Consider the following 25,160-nt stretch of genomic DNA (forward strand, 5'->3'; position numbering starts at 1 on the left):
GTTTAGATATAGAGAAAGAGATTTTCTTCCTTACTTTACAGAGGAAGGTGATTTAGTTCACTCTAGCGATATTTCCGAACTGATAAGCAAATTTAACGTAAAATATGAAGTCATCGATTGGAGGTTGTTTATCGGTTCCTCAAAAAGAAGCCCCAAAGCTATGCTTCTCCATAATTACAATAAGTATGCTTCAGTACCGGTAGCACATTCCGTGCATTGAAAGAACGATACGAAAATTTAGCCTCCATTCTCAGCAAACTTAAGTACAATGATCATGGATGGATTGTTTGCGGTGATCGTAAAGTCATATCTATAATTTTTGACAACAAAGAGGATACACCAAATGCCCGTGCTTTTTTGTGCGAGTGGGACAGCCGAGATCGAGAGCAACATTGGATCAAGAAGGAATGGCCAGAAAGAGTCACATTAGAACTTGGAAGTAAAAATGTGTTACACGAAACTTTGGTTGCTCGGAAAAAATCCTTTCACTCCCGCTTCGCATAAAGCTGGGATTGATGAAGCAATTTGTCAAGGCTTTGTCGAATGAAGGAGAGTGTTTTAAATACATCTGTGTATAATTTCCGAGATTATCTACAGCAAAATTGAAAGAAGCTATTTTTATCGGTCCGGACATCAGGAAACTTATGAAGGATAAACTGTTAGAAGTAAAAATGGCGACTGTTGAAAAAGAAGCGTGGAAAGCTTTGAAAGAGGTGATGACCAAATTTTTAGAAATCATAAGGACCCAAACTATAAAGCTCCATGAGCTTAAAAGTGCACTTTCTGAACTCTCATTTAGACTACTTTCCTGAGAATCTGGGAACTGTCAGCGAAGATCAGGGAGAGCGATTCCACCAAGACATCAAGGAGATGGAAAGAAGGTATCAGGGCAGGCGGAATGTCAACATGATGGCGAACTATTGCTAGATGTTGCACAGAGACGACCAGGGAAAAGAATTTCACAAAAAAAGTTCAAAAAGAAGCTTTGAAGGAAAACGCACCACAACGAAATATAAAGTAATTGCTAAAGATTCATCTTTAATTACTTTAAGTAAATATTTTTTCCAATATTTTCATTCTAAAAATGTTTAAGGAAAAATTTAAATACTGTTACTTTACTTAATATAATGCGTTTTAAAGCTATTTTACTGTAATATTGAGATCCATTTTGTGAAAAATCCTTACGTGATAGAGAAAAATGGATGAGATATTTAAAATCAGCGGTCAAAAATAAATCAGGAACAGTTAATAGTTTCCAGACAACTTTTCATGACTCGAATTTTGCAGGTCTGTGCTATCAATTGATAAATCTAAAAATACCGTGAAGTTTGGTATAAACTAGTTCCGATAAAGCAAATAAAAGAAGAAAGGTATAAATAAAAATAATCTGTGCTTTTTCCCGAAGTGAAATTCCATTTATTAAAACATACGAGATGAAAGGTTTTTTTTTATTATTATTATTTATAACACGCCGAATGAGTGTGTGCGAGTTCGTTTTGATATCATGAAGCTAAAACATATAATAAGCGTCAATAGAAATGGCAGATGCTCGGATTTTATCGACTAGAATAAAGACACGTTAGTTAAAGAGGAAACTTTAGATCACTGCTGTGGATAATCAACGAACGGGTACCACAGAATGCACTACTTATTGGTTAGTTTCAAGATTAGCTCAGTGTTTGTAGGGAATAGAAATCAATGTTTATAAACAGAATCGATTGGCAGATGGAAGACAAATGCGTTGTATATTAAAGCTTATATGACAATGGAGTCTAGTTTGATATAATAAGAAAACGTACATTTCATATGTTCCACTAATATTTAAGGATAATTCAAAATGTGTTATTTAAAAAAATTGTTATTTAAAAAATAGTTGTGTATATATGCTTATATACATACATATATATATATATATATAATTTCTTCAACAAAATATTTTCGTCCCTTGAAGTCAAGCTTTTATTCTTTAAACATCGAATGGTGAATAAAAAAATGCAATCTACTGCTCGATATTGGCATTGTGCGCATTACTGTTGTGCTATTGTTATCGTCTTGTGTTTTGTCAATGTTACGGTTTGTAATCTGTATACTGTTTTATTGGAAGATCCTTATAAAATGGCGTGACGGATTGCATTAACAGTTACAAATTTATTTTTATCATGAAGAAGGAAAGAAAATGCTTATATTAACCTGTTCTATTACGTTATGTCTTTATCACAATCGTTATTGTGATGAAAAAAATTAATAACACCATGTAATGTAGAAAATTCTTATAAAGGGCGTAGGATTTTGTGTGAATCTGTTTTTTTTTTTTTTTTTTTAATTATTATTACAAGCCCTGTGTTTATTATACCATGTAGATTTATTGGACATGAAATATTTTTGCCCCTGTGCAATATTTTGGCTAATTCGATAATTCTTAATTACTAAATATAATTACTTAATTACTAAATAATAAATAATTATATTAAGTAAAACGATCTTGCAAAATATTTTCCTATACGTATGATCATGTGATAATAGCTATTTTTCTATCCACTGCTACGGATGTACTCTGTTATAACTTACCACGAATAGTAAATTTAAATTTTTAAATTAAAAAAAAAAGAATAATACCACAGAATTAGTTTACAAGTTTTGCTTTTAATATATTAGGTAGAGCAAATTCCTTGAAGTTAATGAAAGTGATACAACTGAGTAAGTAAGCGCTATTCTCACACGCTTGATTCTTATTGATATATATATATGAGAACGCTTGTCATCTAACACATCCTGTTAAGCTTATAATAATAGACAATTTCTCTGTTCAGTTGGCAAAGCCATGGAGCCCATTACATCCGATTGGCTTCATTTTTGCCTGTCTCCCAATAATCTCAGTCGTTTCTCAGAGCACTTTCTTTCAGCGTATAGATTTCTGTTTTGTTGACCTCCTTCTAGTTTTTTCTAAACGATGAGGGAATGGCGTTCTAAATGCGAAATTTAGACGCACTGGTTTGCCGTTTCTCAGGATTTGACATAGTTCAGTATTTCGTAATATTATTTAATATGAAACTATGAACAGTTTTATACTCTTATATCCTAGAAATTTTCTAAGTTTTTCTGTTATTTATTTGTTACAACTTATTATTGTGACAAAAGATAACTGGCACTGGTCTAATAAAAAGATAACTAACACTGGGTTTATAGATCATAATAATTATTTTATAAACTTACTAGTTTCGCCACTTAAGCTAGTGGCTTCGTTTTGGGGTTAGGATAAACATACAAATAAATACACAACAAGCGTATATTTATTTTATATTTTATTAAAAAAAAATTTTTTAATAAAAAAAACGCGTGGAAGCTGTCACAGGTCTGTGTATCATAATAGTTGACAGAAAGTTAAAGTCTGACGTGTGGAAAGAAATCTACGATGATTAGACTCTTTGATCTTGCTGGCACTGAAGTTGTCTTGTAAGGCATGGAGCTCTTCCATTCAGTATTGTGGTGGGTGTGGGAGAAGTGGGAAGCTAGGCTTGAGCTGGCTTCTCTGTTTTATTAACGTCTTCAATATGCTCTTTTATGTATAATTTCAATAACAACAGAGAAGACAGCTCAAGCCTAGCTTTCCACTTCTCCCACACTCACCACAATATCGAATGGGACAAAAGTTCCATGCCTCACATAGAAGACAATTTCATTGCCTGCGACATCAAAGAGTCTACGATGGCTAGATCTTTTCACACGTCAGACTTTAACTTTTTTATCAACTATCATGCATACTTACTGAACAATAACTGAACCATGCCAGCTTCCCCATAACTAAAGCACGTTCGCTTTTAGTTAGGTAATGGTTCATGTTTACCGCTTATTGTTATTTTTTTTTGTTCTTCCTAGCCCAGAAGAAGCCACTAGCACATATGTGGCGAAACTAGTCCGTTTAACTATCTATATTATCACGAACTATTAAACCATGTGTCAGTTATCTTTTATCACATTCGTTTGTTGTTCGAAAAATCTGCTTACTCATCATAACTTATTATTATTATTTTTGTTTACAATTATAAATACTAGAATTCGAATGTCTTCGTATTTTCGCTTAGTGAATATATTTTATTTGGCATAGTTAACTTTATTTGTGATATAATTCTCTTTATTTTAAATACATTGTTTGGTATTTTCACCCTCATCAACACCTGGTTGATTTTCACCATTAAAATCATGTACTGTTTTAAGACGTCGAAGAAAAAATAAACCTTCATAAGAAAATCGTCTTCACTCATCAAAAAACAATGTATACTTTAAGTACGCACGAAAAAAATCAATTTAAACAGCAACCAAGAGCGTTACTTTTATATATATATATATATATATATATATATATATATATATATATATATATATATATATCAGCAGCATTGCTGCTATGGAAAATGGCTTTAAAATCTTTAAGGAGTATGCGATAATATTTAATATTTAAGTGCAGTTTGTATGATGTTGTTCTTGAATGGTTTAATTCTCTTTTTTAAAATATATCTACTATTCATAATTTCTGCTATTCACAGGTACTTACAAATATTGTGCACTGTACTTAAAAGTGACAACCTAAAACACTTTTGAGAATAAATAATTGTGCTAAAAGCTGTCAATTGAAGTAAACATTGGAGGATAGATTCTTTAAATAAGTAAATAAATCCTCCATTGTTTTCCCCAAGGGGCGGACTCCTTTTACCCTAATTAACCGCTACAGACATCGAACACATCGGGAGGTATAGGGCTAGCCATTCTATCCTCGGGACGGTTACGGCTTAGAAGGGCTAAAGATACTCCGTAACAGGCCACTAGGCCTAATATCTGAAGTGAAGAAGAACTTTTGTAAATCAGTAGGTAGCCGTTTTCCATCATTCCTTGTCAGTAGTAGCTGAGCTTATGGCTATCGATGATATTCGACTGTAAATTACAGTTATTATGAACTTGAGCTGGAGATCGCGTAGTTCCACACACGCACAAGTGTACAACAATAGAACTTTAACACGGACTATAGCTCAAGTTCATAATAACTGTAATTTACAGTCGAATATTATAACTTTATAATTGTATAGCTTTAGAGTGTTTCAATGTTTTTTTCAGTGTCTTTTAATAGCTTTCCATGTTCTTAACGCCTGATGAAGTCAATCCCGACGAAACATGTTTCGTTTCCAAATGAATCTCAATTTGTTATAATTCTCGGATTTTTATTCAGTTTATATATATATATATATATATACCATAATAGAAAATCTGCTTATTCCGAATACTTTCGGAGAATGCATTGTTAAAATTCGAAGATGAAATATTGATGAATAATAGAATTCTGTTTAGTGATCTTGAAGAAATCTTCTTCTTCCGAATTATATCTCAAATAGGATGATGATAGAGTGCTATTTTTACTGGAAGTTTTGGCTCCCTAAAGTAGCTTTTATGTGCTTCATAAATTTCTCGTTTTTAATTATTCTACATATTCATATATGTATCAGTCTGGTTTTCAGTAATTCCAAAACGCTTGGATAGTGTTATGTTCAGGATTTTTTTTTCTCGCTGACTACTATTATATTCTGCACACAGTATTCCATATATTTTAACAGAAAGACCTAGGTATCCGCCTCTGTTTTTCTCTAATACATCTTCGCAAATAAATTCTGCAATTTAAGATATCACAGTACACCTAATTATACATATGACTATTTCTTTCTGTCGAATGATTCCCTATATTTCATCGCTTGTTTTGAGATGTTTCATCCATATTTTATTTGGTGAAGCAGTATCTTGGAATATTAATTTTTCATCCACATACATGTTCATTATATTTGCTTAAAAGTTCCAAACCAAGGTAAAATAAGTACGTATGAAGAACGGCAAGAAAAGAGCTTAATAGTACCACCAGTCGGAAAGATTACACTGTGAGTCGTCCAAAAATCAACAGAATCCATTTATCATAGAGATTGTTCCTTTTTTTTTTTTTTTTTTTTTTTTACAGATGAGAGCATGCTCTGTAAGAAGTACTTGCATAAAAAGAAAAAAAAAGAAAAAAAGTTTTTTATTTCTTTTTTATTTGCTCTAAGAACTGGTATCTTTGAAGAAGTAATTACATATCTCAGTAATCGGTAAATAAGGCTGTTTCAGAAAGGGAAGATCTGGATTCATTAATCATTTTATAGTATGCTTAATATTGTTCTTGACTGATGACTTCGCTGAACTTCCACAATATTTAAATAAATAAGGCAAGGGATGAAGGAAACAATCATTTCTACTTTCTGCAATAATACTACATTGACTAAGAAGCAAATTTACGATTTTCAGAGCAAAACGGAAACTTCAGTAAACACATATAAGGAAATCTTCAGCAATGTCTCCTACTTAACATAATAAAAGGGCGGAATTATTTTTCTCTCTATGATACCTCAGCGAAACAACTTTTAAAGTTCTTCCAAATGAAGCAAAAATAGTTTGGAGTTTTTAGTCATGCAATGTTACAGAAAAGATTCATGATTTCCAGAAGAGTCCAATATTTTGGTTTTATCAATTGGTGAACTTTATATACAATTGATACAGTTGCATACAAGGTTTATCATATATCGTTTTGCTGATTAAAAATACATCTCCCATTAGTGTGTAACGTTTGCAATATGAGGAAATGATTACTTAAATTGACCTTAAATAAAACAAGTAGTTATCAGATTCTGGAAATGTTCATTTTCAGTAGACAGTAGAGCTATTTAACAAAATAAATGTTAATGCAAATCACATTTTTGATTAACTTGGTTTCATAAAAATGTGAATCTCGGGTGTACTTTCTTAAATATTACTTATTATGCCACTTCCATTTCTACAGATTGGTGTTAAATTCAATATGTTATTTAGACATCAATCCTTTAGTAATTTAGTTGGAAAACCTAAGTTTGCGATATTTTTCTTGTGACTGGGAAAATGTAAGTTTATTAGAGCGATAGTTGATACTAAAAAAATCATTCCTCCAATTAATTTTTTTTTCATAATTTTCATGAGCAAATTTCTCCTTTCATAAAATGGCTTCGTCTGATACATTACTGGCAATACAAACTCTGAGCTTTTATGATTACCAAAGCATGTTCAAGATAGTTGAAGGCTTCAGCTGTCTGTTACTTTCTTTTAATAATTATTATTTCTGAATATTTATCAGCAAATGTTATCTCGTATTTGTTGTTCAAAATACGAAATCTGTTCTGTACTTTCACCATCAGTTATTCTATTTTTCACCATATATGATTTTTGTACGTATTAACGAGTATTACATACCAGTTTTCTTTGTTTCCCCTTAAAGACTATAATTCGTATTTTTAAACAAATGTAAACATTATTCTTGTTCGCTGAAAAGCTTAAAAATTTCAAAAATGATTTCCAAATTGTCAACAATGTCAGAAATTACTTGTAGATTAGAAAAGTAAGTCGGTGGAAAATAGTCATTGTAATTGACAGACTAATATCTCATTCGTTTTAATTTTTTTTTCTATACCGAACATTATTGAACTGACGATGTATTCTTTAACGTTTGTTTTAGTGGACGTTTACTATATTTGTGATTATATTGAAAACACGTATTTGGATGATTGTTTATTCTAAATAAATCTCAACTTTACTATTTTTTCTAAAATAGCGGGACTTCCTTATAAAGTATATCCGAATCATGATGGAGTGCTTACGGAGAAACGCAAACAGCGTCGGATAAGGACAACATTTACAAGTGCCCAGTTAAAGGAACTCGAGAGAGCCTTTCAGGAGACCCACTATCCAGACATCTACACAAGAGAAGAGATAGCCATGAAAACAGATCTCACAGAAGCAAGAGTTCAGGTAAGATGAACTACTAATATTTTAAGCGTAGAAGAAAATGTGTCCGCAGCACAAAAGTAGGGAATTATAGCTTAATTGTTTCATTCACTCATTTTTGCTAGCGTAGTGTTATTTCAAGTTATCAAGTTATTTGAATTTTTAAGTCGAGCTTTTCTTCCACCTAACACTTTAAAATGAAGTAATGAATAAAAAATGCTTCTCACTCTCTCTCTCTCTCTCTCTCTGTCTTTTGGGAAAAGAGATTGATTTCATGGGAAAATATCGAATCACCAATTTAGGTAAGTTTGCTCTTGCAATGTATGAAACAGCCATTATGAAAAAATAAGTTGTCATTGACATAGGATTCAAATCTAGTCAAACCATATCATCAGAATCCTATTTGGACTTCGCAAATAAACTAAGACTGCATTAGTCGAATCCAGGTTCAGCTCGTAATATTTTTAAAGTATTCCATTTCTCCCTTCGATTAATCCCATAAATGTTATATGCGTATAAACTTATTATTTCTAAAAAAATATCAAGATCATGATTATTTTCATCATTATTGTGTAGGTTATTTAAAAAAATGTAAACCTATTTAGATCTAAATAATTTTGGTAAGGTAAGCCAACTTTACCGGCATAGTTGACTGAGTAGATATTGTCTCCGGTTTCTATTCTACATGCTGTTTGTGGATTCAGAATTGACTGTGGTATGGATATGTGTGTTTTTTGGTACATAAATTTCATCTACTGATATTAGACCACTGCCCTCTTATTGGAGACTTATTTTTGATTTATTTTCCTAACTTCGCACTGCAGTCTATGTAGCACTATGGTCCCACATGTAGGACAGGGATAGGCCTAAATTCCTAACAATATCCTGGACTATCTAACTCCAGACTGGCTATTCGAGAAGTCATTCTCTGGTACGCCCTTCATGCCTCCAGTGCTCGCTGCGGAGCACGCAAAGAAAAAATCTCGAAAGCAGCCCAAGAATCCAAAGCTTAGTAAGTCCATATAACTTTACTGACACCATACACATTTAAAGGATACAGTTGCAAAGATCAATTTGTACAATGTAGTGTTCTTCCAATGTGGTTTATAGCATAGTAGGCAGCTTTCTCATGATGGAGGGTAGTGAATGGTTGTCCAGCACCCAGAACTTTTACTTCGATAACGAACTAACGCATCTATACTACAAGATCAGGCTTTGAATTCAATATTCGTCCTATAGTGGGTTCTACTGCTGTTATCCAGTCTTGCTTCTTCAACGTATTCTCTATAACCCTCACTATTGCATTGTGTCTTCTGACACCTACTCCATGTATCTAGTGGCTGGCAAAAAAAACACCATGTTTAGTCTTTCGAATTAATAGGTTAGATAACGATGTTATACTACCATCTCACTCGCCACGATACTAATGTGTTTGCAACGTTCCGCAGGTGAGACTGCGATAAAAATATTTGTGTATAGAACTCTACATTTAAGGAAATTTACTAAATTATAATTATGCAAAGTTTCCCTTGTAACGGTAGATAATTTTATTTTTTATTGTGTTATTACACACACCACCACCACCACCACCACCACCAACAACAACAATTTATCTTCATATACTGCAACTTTTTATAGAGAATGTAAGGATTTGAAACAATCTCATCTTCCTTCATTGTGTTAGTTTCGACTGCCTGTCAAGTGACTTGATTTTATAGAAATTTTTATCCATGAAAAGTAATATTTATTTTAAATATTACGGAGTCGCCAGGATGTAAAATAAAAATTTAACAGAAATTGTTTTTAATTGCTAAAGATGCAGTTGTTTTATTCGTATTAATTTTTGAATACCAAAGCAGAAGACTAATTGCTTATCTCGGTTTTCTTTGTTATTGATAACTGCTGTTAATTACTAAATTGAAAATCATCTACTTTTCGATTGTCATATATATACATATTATTTTGATGCAGATTGTTAATATGCTGTTCATAAAGTAACATAAACATTTTTGGCTCTGTGAGAAATCTCTGAAACATTCATATAAAATAAACGTATTATTAAGGACATAAAAGTAAAATAAGTGAACCACTATATCTCAGTGGGCAGCAGCAGTTCCTTTCGGTTGGAAAGCTTTGGGTTTGAGGAACCGTTCTAAGGACTTTTCAAATGGTAAATTAGTGGGTATCATAGCAAAGGAAGTGTATGGGCTCATTCCTCCTAAAACAAGTAAATCATTCAGAAAACACACTTCTCTATCTTAGTATTAATTCGATGAACATGAAGATAGATTACTTAATCTGCCTTCATGTTCATCTATGCTTTTTAGGTTTAAACGAGCTTTTTTTAATATAAAACTTTTAGAAATTAGAGGCCTGAAAATATTGTGCACTTTACATTAAAATTTTTAATTTCTGATGATTAATATTCTCAGAAATAAGTAAAAATAAACAGATGACCAGATCAATGTTCATACAGGTGACCTTCATTACCCTATTTTTAAAATCAATTAGTTTCCATTTTATTTCTTGACGAAGCCGAAAGGATGTCTTTTCAGAACAGAGATCGATCGATCGGCGGGGGGATGAAGCCCACAATATATTTAAACTGTTCAAAAGTAATTGAATTCTAATCCCGGCACCAAGAAACCAACTCATATACGGACCATTAGTTCAACACAATCACATCGCTTTCGAGGCCGTACGAGTCCGCTGTCAAAGTGATATCCTACCGTAGCCCACGCTACCCGTTTTCCGAGTTTATCATCGCCAGTTTCCCGCTGCATGAGACCGGCTAAATGGGCGCAACGATTTCCGAGGTGGGTTATTCAGTCGGTGCGTTAGCCAGTTGTGGACAAAAGAGCAATCAAGAGAATGCACGTGCCGACCACACATAGTCAAAACGCATGAGTGGCTCATCAAATTGCGATCCCCTCATCATCTATACTCCGTGTTGCACGTGGTCCGTTTCCTACCCTCCTGCTACGACTTCAGAAGAGGCTCTAGCAGTAGAGCAACACGCGAGGCTACGGCGAAGTACGGCAGACTTTCTCGGCACAGCATGAGATGACCATCTGTTGGTGACCCGAAGATACTCGTAAACTCGTTCTTTGTGGAATATCGTAAACTGTGTAGTACGAAAAACAGTTATCAGTGCATTTGGGATTTCAGAGAAGAGGAGGGCAAATAAAATGTTCATAGATGAGAAATATTAAGCCTGCCGATGCAGTAGAGAGAGAAAAAGCTAGCCTCTTTCCCCAGTTGTGCGCTGATCCTGAGAAAGAGTGATGCCAAAGTCGGAAAAATCTTCCATAAAAAGTCTGAAAAAACCGTTCATCATTTTGGCGACAATCCAGACTCAGAAGTGAACACTGAAGAGGATGAATTTATTTCAGACTTTTAATGTCATGAAATAATAATAGTAATAACAACAACAATAAATGTAATATTGAACACCAGGAAAATCAAGTGTGATCATTTCTTCATTGTTGTATTTTAACTTCCATTTTCAGTAGCGGTTTGGAAGAAGAAAATAGAACCTACCACTGTGATAGTTTGATCGAGTCGAAATCTAATTTCACTTTCAATGAAATTTAGCCAACTTCACCAACTACAAAACGAGTTCTTTCATCCATTTGTGAATGTTTATTTATCGCATTATGACACCATTAATTCAGGATTGTTTACTGTAATGTTAATTTGAATTGATGATAGATTTTTACGCGCATGTCGATGGAAAGAAGTGTATAAACAAAGTTTGCACACTTCTTGCCATCTACATGTCCATTAAGTATACGAAAAGATTATAATTATTCTTTAATTAAGTGATTCAATTAAGATTAGATTGATAATTATCGATATAATGAGTCAAAAAACGGTACGAAGAAAGTGTTAATAACAGAATAATAGTGAGCATGCGGGAGAAAAAATGTATTAGCTGATAAAGTTGATGATAAAGAGAATTCTGATGTGGGGGAGGCTGAATTTCACTATGTATATTAAACATCACTAATCAGTTGCTGCTTAAAGTTCATAGTGAAACTTAAGCAAGTGATTAAAACTTGTGATAAACATATTTTGCTTTTTTTTCTTGAAACGACTTTATCCCAATTTAAAGATGCGTCATAAATTTTGGACTTTAAATAATGAAGTGTATTTATGGTTAATTATTAACACTATTAACACTCGTAAATTATCAATATTTATCATCCCTGATGCGTGTGGCTTTAAACGATATGGTGGTAAAGTTTAATATATATTGCACAAGGACACTGAGTGTGAGATAAATATATCGTTCAGGCGAAGGTAGACAAGATATTCTTGTTTTAGGCATGCTGTTTACATAGTGAAATGATTAACCCACATTATTGCTGGTTCTAGCCACATGTGGCTTTAAGTGCGTTCTTAACAGAGGAATGAGAAATGCACAAAGTTATGCGATTGAACAAATTGAGCAAAAAAACATTAGGACATCCTCCTGATTTGTGTCCGTGTGTGTCTTTGGCCTCTTTCAGCGCAAACAGAATATTGACCGTTGTCTTGTCACATGCGTCTCTTGCGATTTTCAGCAACACTACCTGCAGATAAAATTTCTGGTGTCACGTATGGAAAAGGTTATCCGGATGTGACTGGTGACTATATTAAAATAATGTAATGCGGAAAAAAATACAAATTTACAAGAAAATACGAAGAAAAAACTTGTTTCCGTTACTTTCTTTACCTTACAAAATTTATTTTTTCATCTGTTCACATAAAGATAAATAGATTCTCATTTAAGATAAATAAGATGTATGGGTTTCTTTTCTTTTTTTTTTTTTTAGTTAAAGAAGAATTTCAGTCTGTAATATATTAAATTCGAGCAGTTCTTTCAAATTGTGAATTTTCAGAAATTCTGTTTAGTCAGATATTAATTTACTACAGAATAACAACGTACTTCGGATCTAAATATTTGAATAGGCTTGCAAACACGCTAATGATATTTAAAATATGCAATGTTTATGAAGTAATTATAAAAAAGTTCTCGGGCTTTATTTATCTATAATGAATTAAACTAATGAATTCATAGTTGCGGAATCTTCTAGAATTATATTATTTATTAATGAACACTGTTGTCACTATTATTTACATAATGATAACACAAACATGTAAATAATTCTGCTTTCTTGGGGAAGGGGGGGTCTATCTCGGAGATAATAAATTATATATTAACAAGTCTGCATAAAGTTAATTTTTAATCTTGAAATAAAAGGTTATGTGCATATGACCGGTAATTATATTAAAATAAAATAACTTAGAAATAATAAATCTTATTTGGGAAATATTCTCTGTGAAGAAAGAATATCGAGTCTCTCTCTCTCTCTCTCTTCCTTTTTCTGCCCAATAATAATAATTCGCGGTGCTTAGAGATCCTTATGGCCCACACTATACCTGCTAAGCTTGATTTTGATAATCACAATTTTGGAAAAAAAAAAAGTGATTATTTTTACACTTAAATATGCAGTATATTCTGGTGTGTAAATTGTATTGCATGTGTATTTCCTGGCTAGTTTGTGTGGTACAAAAAATCGTGTTTCCTGGAGGTAAAAGTATGAGACCGGATAACTCACCTTAAATTGAAAGGTCCGTATTCTTCGCATCTTACAATCGAGCTCGTGTCTTTCTAACTAGGACTTTCTATTTGACTTAGCTCAGTCGATTTCGATGTAATCGATGTAAAAGAAAGTCCTAGTTAAAGGCTCGATTGTAAAACGAAAGACATCGAAACCGATTGAGTTACAGATGTGGTCTTTATGTTTGTTGAATCGTTTTCCAATTTTTTAATTTCCATTCAGCGAGAACAGATCCATATTTTTTGTGTGGATCCCATTCATGATGGATTGTTAATGTCAAGTTTTATTTTTTTACCTTTGCATTAAAATCAGTGCTGCTTCTTCTTGCCCTATGTGGGACTATAGTATTCCGTGCTGTTCAACTCCAGACGCAGGAAATCCAGGAGTCATTCTCTGGTGAGGCGATACGTCGCTGATGTGCCCTGCAAGGCACTCAAAGACATCTTGAAATCAGCCCTTTCTAAAGCTTAGCCAATCCGTATAACATTCATTACAACACACACACACACACACACACACACACACACACACACACACACACACACACACACACACACACACACACACACACACACACACACACACACACACACACACACACACACACACACACACACACAATCTAAAGGATACAATTTCAGAAGTAAACTTTGGTATACGATGTGGTGTTTTTCTTGAAATAGATGCCCCAAGTCTTGATTTTTCATCTTAGAAAGCAACTTTCTACGGAAGGGTAGTGAGTGGTCCTATCAACCGCGATGTGTATGTCGATAACCACAAATTCATCTCTTCTCATTACTATAATGCCAAGCTTCACCAATCCAATATTAGTCTGATAGCTGGTCTTACTGCTGTTATTCAACCCTTTGTTCCTTAATTTGTTCTCAATAATCAGCACTGTTACATTGTATTGGTCAATGTGCCATGGCAACATTGCCCAACATGAGCAAACGTACTGTAATGCATTAGTAGTAGTACTGTGGATGAGCTAATAAGATTAGATAATCCGAAAATCCTGCTCTGTAGGCCACACACGGAACTTTTTTAAGTCACTTCAGGTTTCCAATAAGCAGAGTGGTAGTTTCACACCGCGCAATAAAATACATCTCCCACTGAAAAAATGTGATAGATTCATCTTCTCTATTCTTTTCTCTTCTCTATAATAAGATATAGCCATATAAACACTCATTATTATCATTATCGAAGTGTTGATATAAATTAACATGCCATATATATTGAACAAACAAGCAGTAAAGCAACTACTAAATATTTTGAACATAATTTCTTTAGCATTCCTGTAAAACTTCGACTCAGCTGTTTGAATTAAACATTAGTGTTTCTTCATTCTTCTTTACTCTTAGCCCAGCCACTATATTAATGTGCTGTGGATTCTGCAAACTTTTTGTTGCGATATTATGGAGATAACAGTAAATTGAGCGGAATATAAAGCATCGCGTTAGTTTTGGTGGCTATAAAGTAGTCAGCAAAATATACTTCCCTACGCAGAGAAGTTTAATTCCCATCGGTGCTTCGACAGTTTTAGCTTTTTCGCTCAGTACTGCGCTCACGTTAAATATGCGATAATCAGTGTTTTCTTTTAACTTATTTAACAAGTATTTAGTTTTTAGAGCACAATGAGATATGCAGAGACAAAACACGGTTAGGTATTTTTGCCATTTTTAACCAGATATGTGGTGGTATCATAAAGGATATCCCACTGTAAAACCGAGGTGATGCCGAGAAATATATGGAAGAACTGCATAGTTTGTGATTCTGTCTTCCCATCGGAAAACAAAGCCGGGACCAAAAGTGATATTTTCGAATTAATCAGATTTTGTTTAATTCGAAAATAAACTTTACGGACGCAGCAGCGAGTTATCACTTCGTTGCTGAAAATTGTTTTTTTTTTACTTTTTTACTTGTTATTGAGAGATCTTAGTTTTAAAACTACTCAATTAGAAGTTAAAATCATGTGATTTTTTGTATTTCATGACATTAAAAAGTTACATAGTTAATGATATTTAAAAATAAGTTATTCAGTCGTCTTTAATGCGTACTTTATCGAGTATTCTTTTATAAGTTTTGCCCTAATTGAAGAGGACTTTAAAACGATATTATGACAACGAAATTTTGGATTTTGATCACCTTATTATTCCTTTTCTTACCGAATTCGGTTACGAAGTTGAAATTCTATAGTGAATGTTCCAACATTCAGGAAATTCCGAAACTCTTCCTTGTTATACTTTTCTCAGTTCTCATTTGAGATATTCTGCATATTTTCTGTACCTTAACTCAGACACGTATTTTAGAGAAAATATATAACAGATATATAGCAAAAAGATTTAAGGTTCAAACTTGCATTGCAAATAATTTGAAAACAATTAAAATTCACCATTCTTTCTTTTTTTATGAAATTATGCAAGAAAGCTGATCAAGTTGAAATGGTTCTTGTTTTAGATATAGAAGAGGCATTTCTTTAGTATCCAAAAATAAACTGAAGCAAAAAAAAAAAAAAAAAAAAAGGATGAAAGTTTAAAAGCCCGTGTTTTCCACTACGTTTTCCATTTACATTATATTCTTTGTGCGTTTACACTTTATTTTATATTTCAATAACGTCTTGATTAATAGATCAATTAAATAAATCAATAAGATATTTATTTTCATTTCGTAATAATTTTTTGTTATCCATTGATACTTGGGTTATGATTTAATTATTTTTCGATGTCTCTTTCTTTGCCTTTGTTGAAATTCTTCATTCGCTATCTTTTAGGATTAAAAAGAGACATGAAATTCTTTGTGGTTGTTACAATATCCCAATCTTCCGTTGCTTCAAAATCACGAATGATGTAAAGCCAGTTTTCCAAAAAAGATTTCCTCGACGCCTTTGATAAAATCGTGAAGATTGTAGACGAAGGATGTTCATCGCACCCAGTTAGTCTGAAACATACGGTCTCCTACCTACGAATGTAGTGACAGATGGCCGTGTCGAAAATCGGCACGAGGAATCTTGTTCATTCACGCAAAGGAGACCAGGAAATGTAGTGGTCACGTGGCAAACACACGCTGTCTGAAGGTTCTTGTTTATATGAGGGATTAGGGGAGAAGGGGAAGTTCATAAAAATCTGATCAGGAGGAGGCGATGCGAGGCAGAATAATAAAATAAAAAAAAAGGACGATGTTCGGTTATCGCCACAGTAAAGTTGGCGGAGTGGTTTCCTGTACACTTGGGGTTTCTTTGTAATCAGCGAAATTATTGGTGTGCTGCAGCAGCACGTGAGAGATATACTGCGTACCGAGGGAACGGAACTCACTTTGTTCTTAATGAAAGTGGGTCTTTTTAAGATGTCCTGTAATTGCTTTATTTTTTTATCGCTATCGACATGCTTTTCCTAATTAGTCTTTATCGGAACTTTTTTACACCAACTACTTTTACAGCCCCATAAACAATGCTTTTCATTTGCCGTTCTCTATTAGCTCCTTTTTACTCGAGTTAGAGAAGAAGCATCCATAAGATCATCAGAAGGTTTTTTTAAAAAAAAAAAAAAACACTTTCACATCAAAAACTGAAGAATTTTTGCTGTCCAACACTGAACATATCATATGCTTCCGAACAACGTACAACGTACGTTTCTCATTAATTCATTACCGAAAACTCACACGAGGAAAATGCTCAAAGGTACAAGGTCTCCAATTACTGACAAAAGCTCCACGTGTCGGATCACACACACACACACACACACACACACACACACACACACATTAGAACTATTAATTGCTAGCTAGCTGCTCCATTTGCAAAACGTTTATTTTTTTATGATATGCTGTATGTATAAAAATTCTGCTGTTTTAAATATTAATTAAAATTAATATTTAAATAACAGGAAAAGGACCGAAGGTGAGTTAGCACCTCTCATACAGAGGTGGCAATAGTTATATTCCTGCAAAAGAAACAAACCAGGCAACACACGAAGTTAATTAACACACACGCATTAACACTATATGTATAGGATTAACAGCTCTATTATAGCATTAATTAAGATTTCTACAAAGCCAAGTTACTTAACCATGACAACCCATTGAGCCTATCATGAAAGGAAAATGTGAGAATAACAGATTGTTTTTTAAAACTTTTTAACTTTTAACTTGTCTGTTTCTTTTCTTTTAACATATCTACAGATTTCATTGATATGCTTTCATAACGATGAAACAAGTAAAGGATTTGGATATTTTGTCAGTGTTATACTTTAATAGAAGTACGTTTTTGTAAAGATCATTTACTTGAATTTTGTCTATATTAACACACAGTGAAGAATACCCTCTCTTACTCACCCATTCTCTCGTCTTCAGAGTAGTTCGTATGACGGTTTTTACAATTACAAATCCAAACTTAATAATAGTTTATGTAATAGGATTCATTGGGTTTTAAGACCAAGTAGGTGATTCGCGCAAACTGCACATACCGACCACTTAACTAGAAACCTTTATGCAGATATACGTAAACGTCACTTATGCAGCGGATATGCAAAATACTTGGTCACGTGCGTCACCACGTGCTCTACGCAACTATTTGAGAATTCTGCTGGTCAGTAATCGCCAGTAGTATTCATCACAATGGGGAAAAACAAAGGATCTTTTGGAGTTCGAGAAAGGGCTTATTGTGGGTGCACGTCTAGCTGTAGCCACGATTTTGAAAACAGCAGAGCTGACTGGTTTCTTAAAAAGTGAGATATCTTGGGTGTTTAATGAGTGGAAAATATAACCCTCATTCCTTCTCTAAGAGGCGTAACTGTAGTCCTAAGACCTAAGGCAGTCTGTGAGGAACGAGATCGCTATCTCCTGAAAAGTCTTGTACAGATAGACATAACTTCCTCTGTGCAACAGTTGACCGAAGCATTTAATGAAGGCTGTTCCCGACCCATATCACACCGAACTGTGCGCAAGGAATTGATGAAGATCGGTATTGGTAATCGTATGTCCATATGGAACCACTGATTTCTGCGAAGCTTCTAATTTGGTGGCCGGTATGTATATGAGCTGTCTTAAAGCGAAGATGCAATCTACCTTCTCCTTAGTTATGGGTTCAAATTCCATATGGGCATAGAACGCTTGTGCAAGCTTTTAGGCGGGGGATAGTTTTCGTTGCATTGGATGAAAGAGTGAGGGTGAGATCATCATTATTGGAGACCTGAATTTGGCTTGAAAAGATCCCTATTTGGTCTACAGAGCAGGGGCTCCCAATTTTATATAACCCTTTATCATATGCATAGATTACCATCCTTCCATGAGTGGAATTGACAAAAAATAAATAAAATACGTTTTTGGGTTTTTCTCTTTTGACTGTGTTTTTTACTTCTACAGTATTTTATTTTTTTTTTTAAAAAAAAACCCTTTTAGCATGCAAACCGAAATAAGAAAACACACACGTGGTTTACTTACTTGCTTTTATGTCCCACATAATTTCTTCGGCCGTAATTCCAGCCCATTGCACTCGCGTACTTATTTTGATATAACGCAAAACAACTAAATAACCGCAAGTACCGGATATGATGCTTTCATTGCATTATATCTTCAATCAGAGGTACTTCTAATAGTACCTTTGACTTCATATATCTAAGGCGCACTCAACTGCATGTTTCAAGCAAAAAAAAAAAAAAAAAATATCAAGAATTTATGCAAATAATTTCCAAATAAATAAGTATTCCACCTAAGCTTGTGATATTGTAGTCATTTTGCTTCTATTGCCATTGTAAAGAAATTAGTTTATTCTTCCTTGACAGCTTTATTCCACGGCACGTGTTCCGTAATTGGTACTCTGAACTGCATGGGTTGTTTTTCTTCTACTAAGGGAATGATACGATAATAGTAAGTTGTTTGTAGCACGCTGTATATCTACCATACCATGAAAAATAAGCATATCCAGAATTTCAGCATTATTTCAGTTTTATGGATCTGGGATAGTGAACGCGTCGATTTCTTATAATAACCATTGACTGCTGTCGGGCTATGAACGTAACCTCAGGACGCGGGAAGAAGCAATTGAATCGAGTGTATCAAAAATTTAATGCGGCTTTCTTCTCTTTATTTTCATAGCGGTGTAGTTGCTGAAAATGGGATTGCCGTTTTAAGTAATTCATTCATGCACGACTGAAAGCAGAGACCACTAAGGATGTTTGGATAACGATTTGTTTTTATCGTGTTCGACTTTTGTGTTATGAGAAAAAATTAAAAATTTATAAAATCAGGTACGGTCTATTTATCCTGTAGTCCTAACTCTTTTTTTTAACTAGAAATATGCTTGAGAAATGGATATTTATAACAACTTGTTGTCATAAGTTGTACGATTTTTCTCCCAGAAAACTTGGATTTTCATGTCACATACAATCAAATCAGGTGGGCAATAGATGACGTTGTGTGTAGATGGCGAATTAAGAACGGAGACAGTGGGTTGGTGGAATAGAGTGCTCTCCCACGACGAGTCCTAAGAATCCCTGGAGGTGTCACCTAATTATAATTATTAATTATGTTTCTAAACGCACTTGATTTCGTTATGTGCTGTTAAGTGGAAAACTAGCTGAATTTTCATCAAATATTTAAATATTTTTAACTAATATTTAAATATTTAACTATTTAGCTGATTTTTCATCTAATATACTAAACAAACATACGAAAACTCTTTCGTATGTTTGTGTAATAATATTCGAAATAATTTTCATAAATGGATTATAGTCCAGAAAGTTTGTAGAAAAGAGCGTCATAATTACTTAAATGGGAAATACGAGTCGTTGTAAAAGCTTATCCATTCCTATGCCCTAAATAATATGTACCTTCTAACACAGTAGTATTTAAGACAAAGAATTGTTTATGAGGAACAAACCATCATAATAGGTAGTGAAATACAATAGTATATTGATCGAGGCGTTGCACTCTTCTCCCTTCGTTTCCTATTCTCTTTTTCATTTTTGTAAATAAAAAAAAGAGAAACATAACGTACTTTGTCATGAACTAACATGTAAGGAAATGATGCAAATATAATTTATTGTCTAACTGTGAACAGTTTAATTGTTCATTTAAAACTGGATTACAACCAAAAACTGAAAAAATGATCAACTGTTTAATAGATACTGAATGTAAACTTAACTGGCATTAGTCGAGATAGATCGTTTTTATTAATGATATATGTTCAAACAGGCAAAATTTAAGTTATAAAATTGAAAAACACAAAATAGAAACACATAGAGTTTAAACATGATGAAAAGTTTTAGTCGCGATTCGAAATATTAAGTTTCATCACATATATCGAACGATTTGAGTTCGATGAATATGCATGCAGGCAGATGAATGGAGAAACACACACACACACACACACACACACACACACACACACACACACACACACACACACACACACACACACACACACACACACACACACACACACACACACACACACACACACACACACACACACACACACAGACCAAACGTGGAGCTATCAGATGCTTAAGCATTCTGAAAACTGATATCAAAAATACTTAATAGCATGTAAAGTTAATGAAGTTTACAAAATATCGGTGCTGTTAGATGGTGCTAATAAACATTAGCACACTCCACTTGTCACGATAATTTGTAGGGCAATTCCAAACCGAAAGAGTTCACAGTCGTTAAATAGAAAAAATAAAGAGTAATGGTGCGCATTCGATCACCTAATCAAAATGTGTGTATTTCATCCGCCATTAGCGGCCTATCCATAACACGGTCAATAGCGAGGACACCTGTTGGGTGGAAATATGGTTTGAATCTCATCTAAGGTGTAAGGAATATTTATAAGTAATTTTCAACTGAAGGTGGTTTAGCCGGAATCATACGATAGTGGAAGAGCTATTTCTTCAGCAAAACAGACAAACCAGCCATAGATCTACTATCAGCAGTTGAAATTGTTTGCCCTGCAGAAGTTAAATATACCCGGTGGGGTGGGGGGGGGGAAGAGTATACCAAAATGTGTGCAACAGCTACTAGTGGGCTGATCTTCTATGATACATGATATTAACTCAAGTGCGGCTCTGAACATCCGCAAAAAGTTTTTCGTTGAACATTATTTTCATCCACATGATGGAGAAAGCCAAGGTGGTTGCGCCTTATCTCAAGAACGGACAATCTTTCCCTCTCTCCTAATTTGTCAGATCTCGCATCATCAGATCACACCATACTAGTCGATGCTTTATTTGTAGATCATACTCGTACTGAAGAAGCGTACGTAGTGACTTGGTGCTTTATGACTTTGAGCCGAAAAATCTTCGTCAGTATTGCAGGAGCCCGCATTAACCAATATTGCCTATCATATAGCTTAAACTCATTCACTGACAAAGCACCCACCACCATCTCAAACAAAACCATTCAACCCATTCACCAGTCTCAAAGGAAAAAAAAAAATCTAGTCTTCACGTCTTTGCTAACCACATGCTTACACAATTTTCAGAGGTGAAATCTTTTTTTCTCTCTTTTGCTGCCGTGTATTGAAACGTTTCTTTTGCATATATTTACGGGATGGCCCATAAATCCTGTAAATAGATGGCTGCTTCTATTTACAAGTTTTTTAAACTGAAAAACCACATTACGTAAATGCCTTCCATTTTTGGCTTAAGAGATGACCCATTTCTATGGAATGTCCATGAGTTGTGGACCACCCTGTATAAAACTCTCCTAGAAACTTATATATCTCCTGTCAGTCCTCATGTCCTCATAGGAAGCATTCCGCAAATCCATCATCACCATCTTTTGGCTCTGAATCCTCTTCAGCACTTATAAAATGGGACAATAACCTCCTTATCTCTGCTACTTCAGTTTGTTTTTCTGACACCCAGATCATTTGATCTATTTTGTCGGCTTCTGCACTATGTCTTCTAAACCTTTTACTCTGCCATTCTCTTTCACCAAATCCGTGGTCCCATCATTTCTTGCGGTCCAGTTCCATCTAAGCACCGGACAAAAAATTATGAAACGCTGATTGAAACATGTACATAATTTTAAAGTTGATGAACGTAAAGAGTCCTACATAGGTAGAGTAAAATTGCTGGAATGTGATTGTGGATGTCTGAGATGTGTGTTTTATGCATCTGTAGCATTCTATAGGGTCATAAAGGTAACGTTACCGTGTCGCAAGCGCCATTGTGTTTTGGTCGAGAACATGGTCATTCCTTGCAAGAGGCGGCAAAGTTTGTTGGAGTGTCTGAATCCACAGTACGTAGTGCCCATATATAGTGGAAAAAGTATGGAAGCTATCACCGTAGGCGGAGCAACTCTGGAAGAAGCTCTGTGATGACAAATCGGGATCGCAGGCGTTTGGGACGACTAGCAACAGCTGAATGTTTCCAGACTTGTCAAGAACTGCTTCAACATTATACTATATACTAGACCCAGTAAACCAGTTTCAGAACGAATACTGCAGAAAGAAATTGGGCATTTTCAGTGGTGTTGCGTGGATACGTCTCTTAAGTTAATAACTGTCGAGAAGAAAAATTGCCTTGCTTGGGCAAAACAGTATCGTTACTGGACCATTGACCAGTGGAGCGAATAATATGGTCTGACGAATCCAGATTTTTGCTTGTCTTTCAATGATCTCCAGGGTCATTCGGAAGGCTGGAGAAGCATTTAACTTCGAATGTGTCTAAACAGCTGTGCAAACAGGAGATGAGAATGTCATGGTTTGTGGCTGTAATTCAAGTGTTGGCCCATTCGTTGAGGTGTCCATCGCAATCCATGGATTATCTGAGCCAATTTTTAAATAATAAAGTATTGCCATTTTTCCAGTTTTTGGAACAAGAAGGACACATAGTGGAGCCTGAGTTTCAAGATAACTCTCATGTCCATCAACTTAGAATTGTGATGGATTGGTTTGCAGAACATGAGAAAGACGTTTCACATCTTAATTGGCCAGCCAGTTTACTCGATCTGAATGTTATTGAAAAAACTGGGACATGTTAAAAAGGGCTGTAAAGAAGAAACATTAGCACCATGCAAATTTGGCGGAATTAAGGGATCTTTTAAGCATGGGGTGGAATAAACATGATACTCACGTGATCATGAGTCATATTGACAGCATGCCAACAAAACTCCAAGCAGTAATTAAAGCAGGTGGTGATATGACTCCATATTAAGAAATAAAGTTACATTCCATAATTTTTTGACCGGTATGCTTATGTAATACACTACTAGTAATCTTTTCATTCCAGAGTTCATATCTTCACACTTTGCTACAACTGGCACTTGTTATTCCTTGATCATATCCTCAATGTATTAAGTTAGCGTGCAGGATCTCAGCATCACCTTTACTATTTCTGTATACAGTTTAGCATCGTCAGCAAACAATTAGATGCTCTCCTTCAGATTATTTTCTCGGTGGACTAATTCACCGTTCTTCTGCAATTGATTCTTGCTGTTTGAACATAATCAGAATCCATTTTTATAGCTGCTTCTCCAGATAGTCTCGCAAATGCTTTGCTCGTTTAAGAGGTAGTTTGAGAGGTACGAGGTACAGGAAGATTAGTTGGTCCCCGTGCTTTGAATGCCAAATATTTGACTATTTCTGTTTTGTGAATTGGATCATATCGTTTGAAATCAACATTCTTAGCACTTGAAAAGGTGCTGCATAATTGGATGCATATTATTGTTCAAGATGCATATAACTGGCTATGCGTCATGGACATTTTATTTTAATATGATGCATAGATCCATTCCCTGTAAAGATGGGTCTGCTTTTCAGTGCAGTCCGAGTATGGTATGAAATTCACTCAGCTTATTTTTACAAGAACGTTTCAGACGATTTAAAGCACTGTTAGTCCTAACTATGAAATTTAAGGTTCGTAACCCTTAACGTCTATTTCTGTTTACTACACTCTGGTTTGTTTTAGAGTTTATTAGATGTCTGTAAGTTGCAGTTTATCAATTTTAAATTTTATATTATCCTATCCTATTCCTTCAGCCGTATGACTGGCGGGGGTAGCTCTATGCTGCCATACTAGGGAGATGATTATGAGTAAGGTAGTTTCCCGTTACGTTCCTTGCCATGGTATATTTTATGACTGTAGCCGTGTGTGTGTGTGTGTGTGTGTGTGTGTGTGTACACATAAAAAATGAATACTTTCAAAATAACATGGTTGAATTTTCAGTGATTATGTTAATTCTTTGAATAGTTAAAGCAAAGTTTTTTGAAAGTGTGTGTGTGTGTGTGTGTGTGTGTGTGTGTGTGTGTGTGTGTGTGTGTGTGTGTGTGTGTGTGTGTGTGTGTGTGTGTGTGTGTGTGTGATCCGACACGTGGAGCTTTTGTCTGTTTTGTCTTTTATATATTTCATAATATAAATCGGTCTCACACCTCCGTGTGAGACCGATTTATTCCCCTTTAGTCGAAATAGACCACATAAAGGTTCCTCACGTCACAAATTTTATACTAATCAGCAATAATTATAAAATATACAGTTTGTATACACATAAAAATGAATACTTTCAAAATAACATGGTTGAATTTTCAGTGATTATGTTAATTCTTTGAATAGTTAAAGCAAAGTTTTTGAAAGGGAGGGTATCATTCCACTGCCTCCTAAGCTGATGACTTACCTTGTCTGAAAACGGTCTACAATGTTCTTCCTATTACAAAATTTGAACTTTGATTCCTTTCCGAATTGATGCATTACATTAGTCGCATGAAGTTGTTCAACAGAAACGTGTGATTTCGAA

At 34.4% G+C, this 25,160-nt stretch overlaps 1 protein-coding gene across 7 annotated transcripts in view; it reads left to right on the top strand.

Moving 5' to 3' along the window:
• LOC150104704 (uncharacterized) overlaps window positions 1-25,160 on the top strand; it is a 352,800-nt gene that overhangs the window by 263,784 nt on the left and 63,856 nt on the right. For all 7 annotated transcript variants that reach the window (XM_090395291.1, XM_090395292.1, XM_090395289.1 and 4 more), the window contains one exon: window positions 7,652-7,848. In XM_090395291.1, the coding sequence (XP_090251417.1) occupies window positions 7,816-7,848 (33 nt within the window). In that variant the 5' untranslated portion in view covers window positions 7,652-7,815. The remainder of the gene's footprint in view (window positions 1-7,651; window positions 7,849-25,160) is intronic.

This window comes from Typopeltis vanoorti, chromosome 7, assembly GCF_054136105.1.
Source record: "Typopeltis vanoorti isolate ZY-2024b chromosome 7, IOZ_Tvanoo_1.0, whole genome shotgun sequence".
NCBI classification, from domain to species: domain Eukaryota; kingdom Metazoa; phylum Arthropoda; class Arachnida; order Uropygi; family Thelyphonidae; genus Typopeltis; species Typopeltis vanoorti.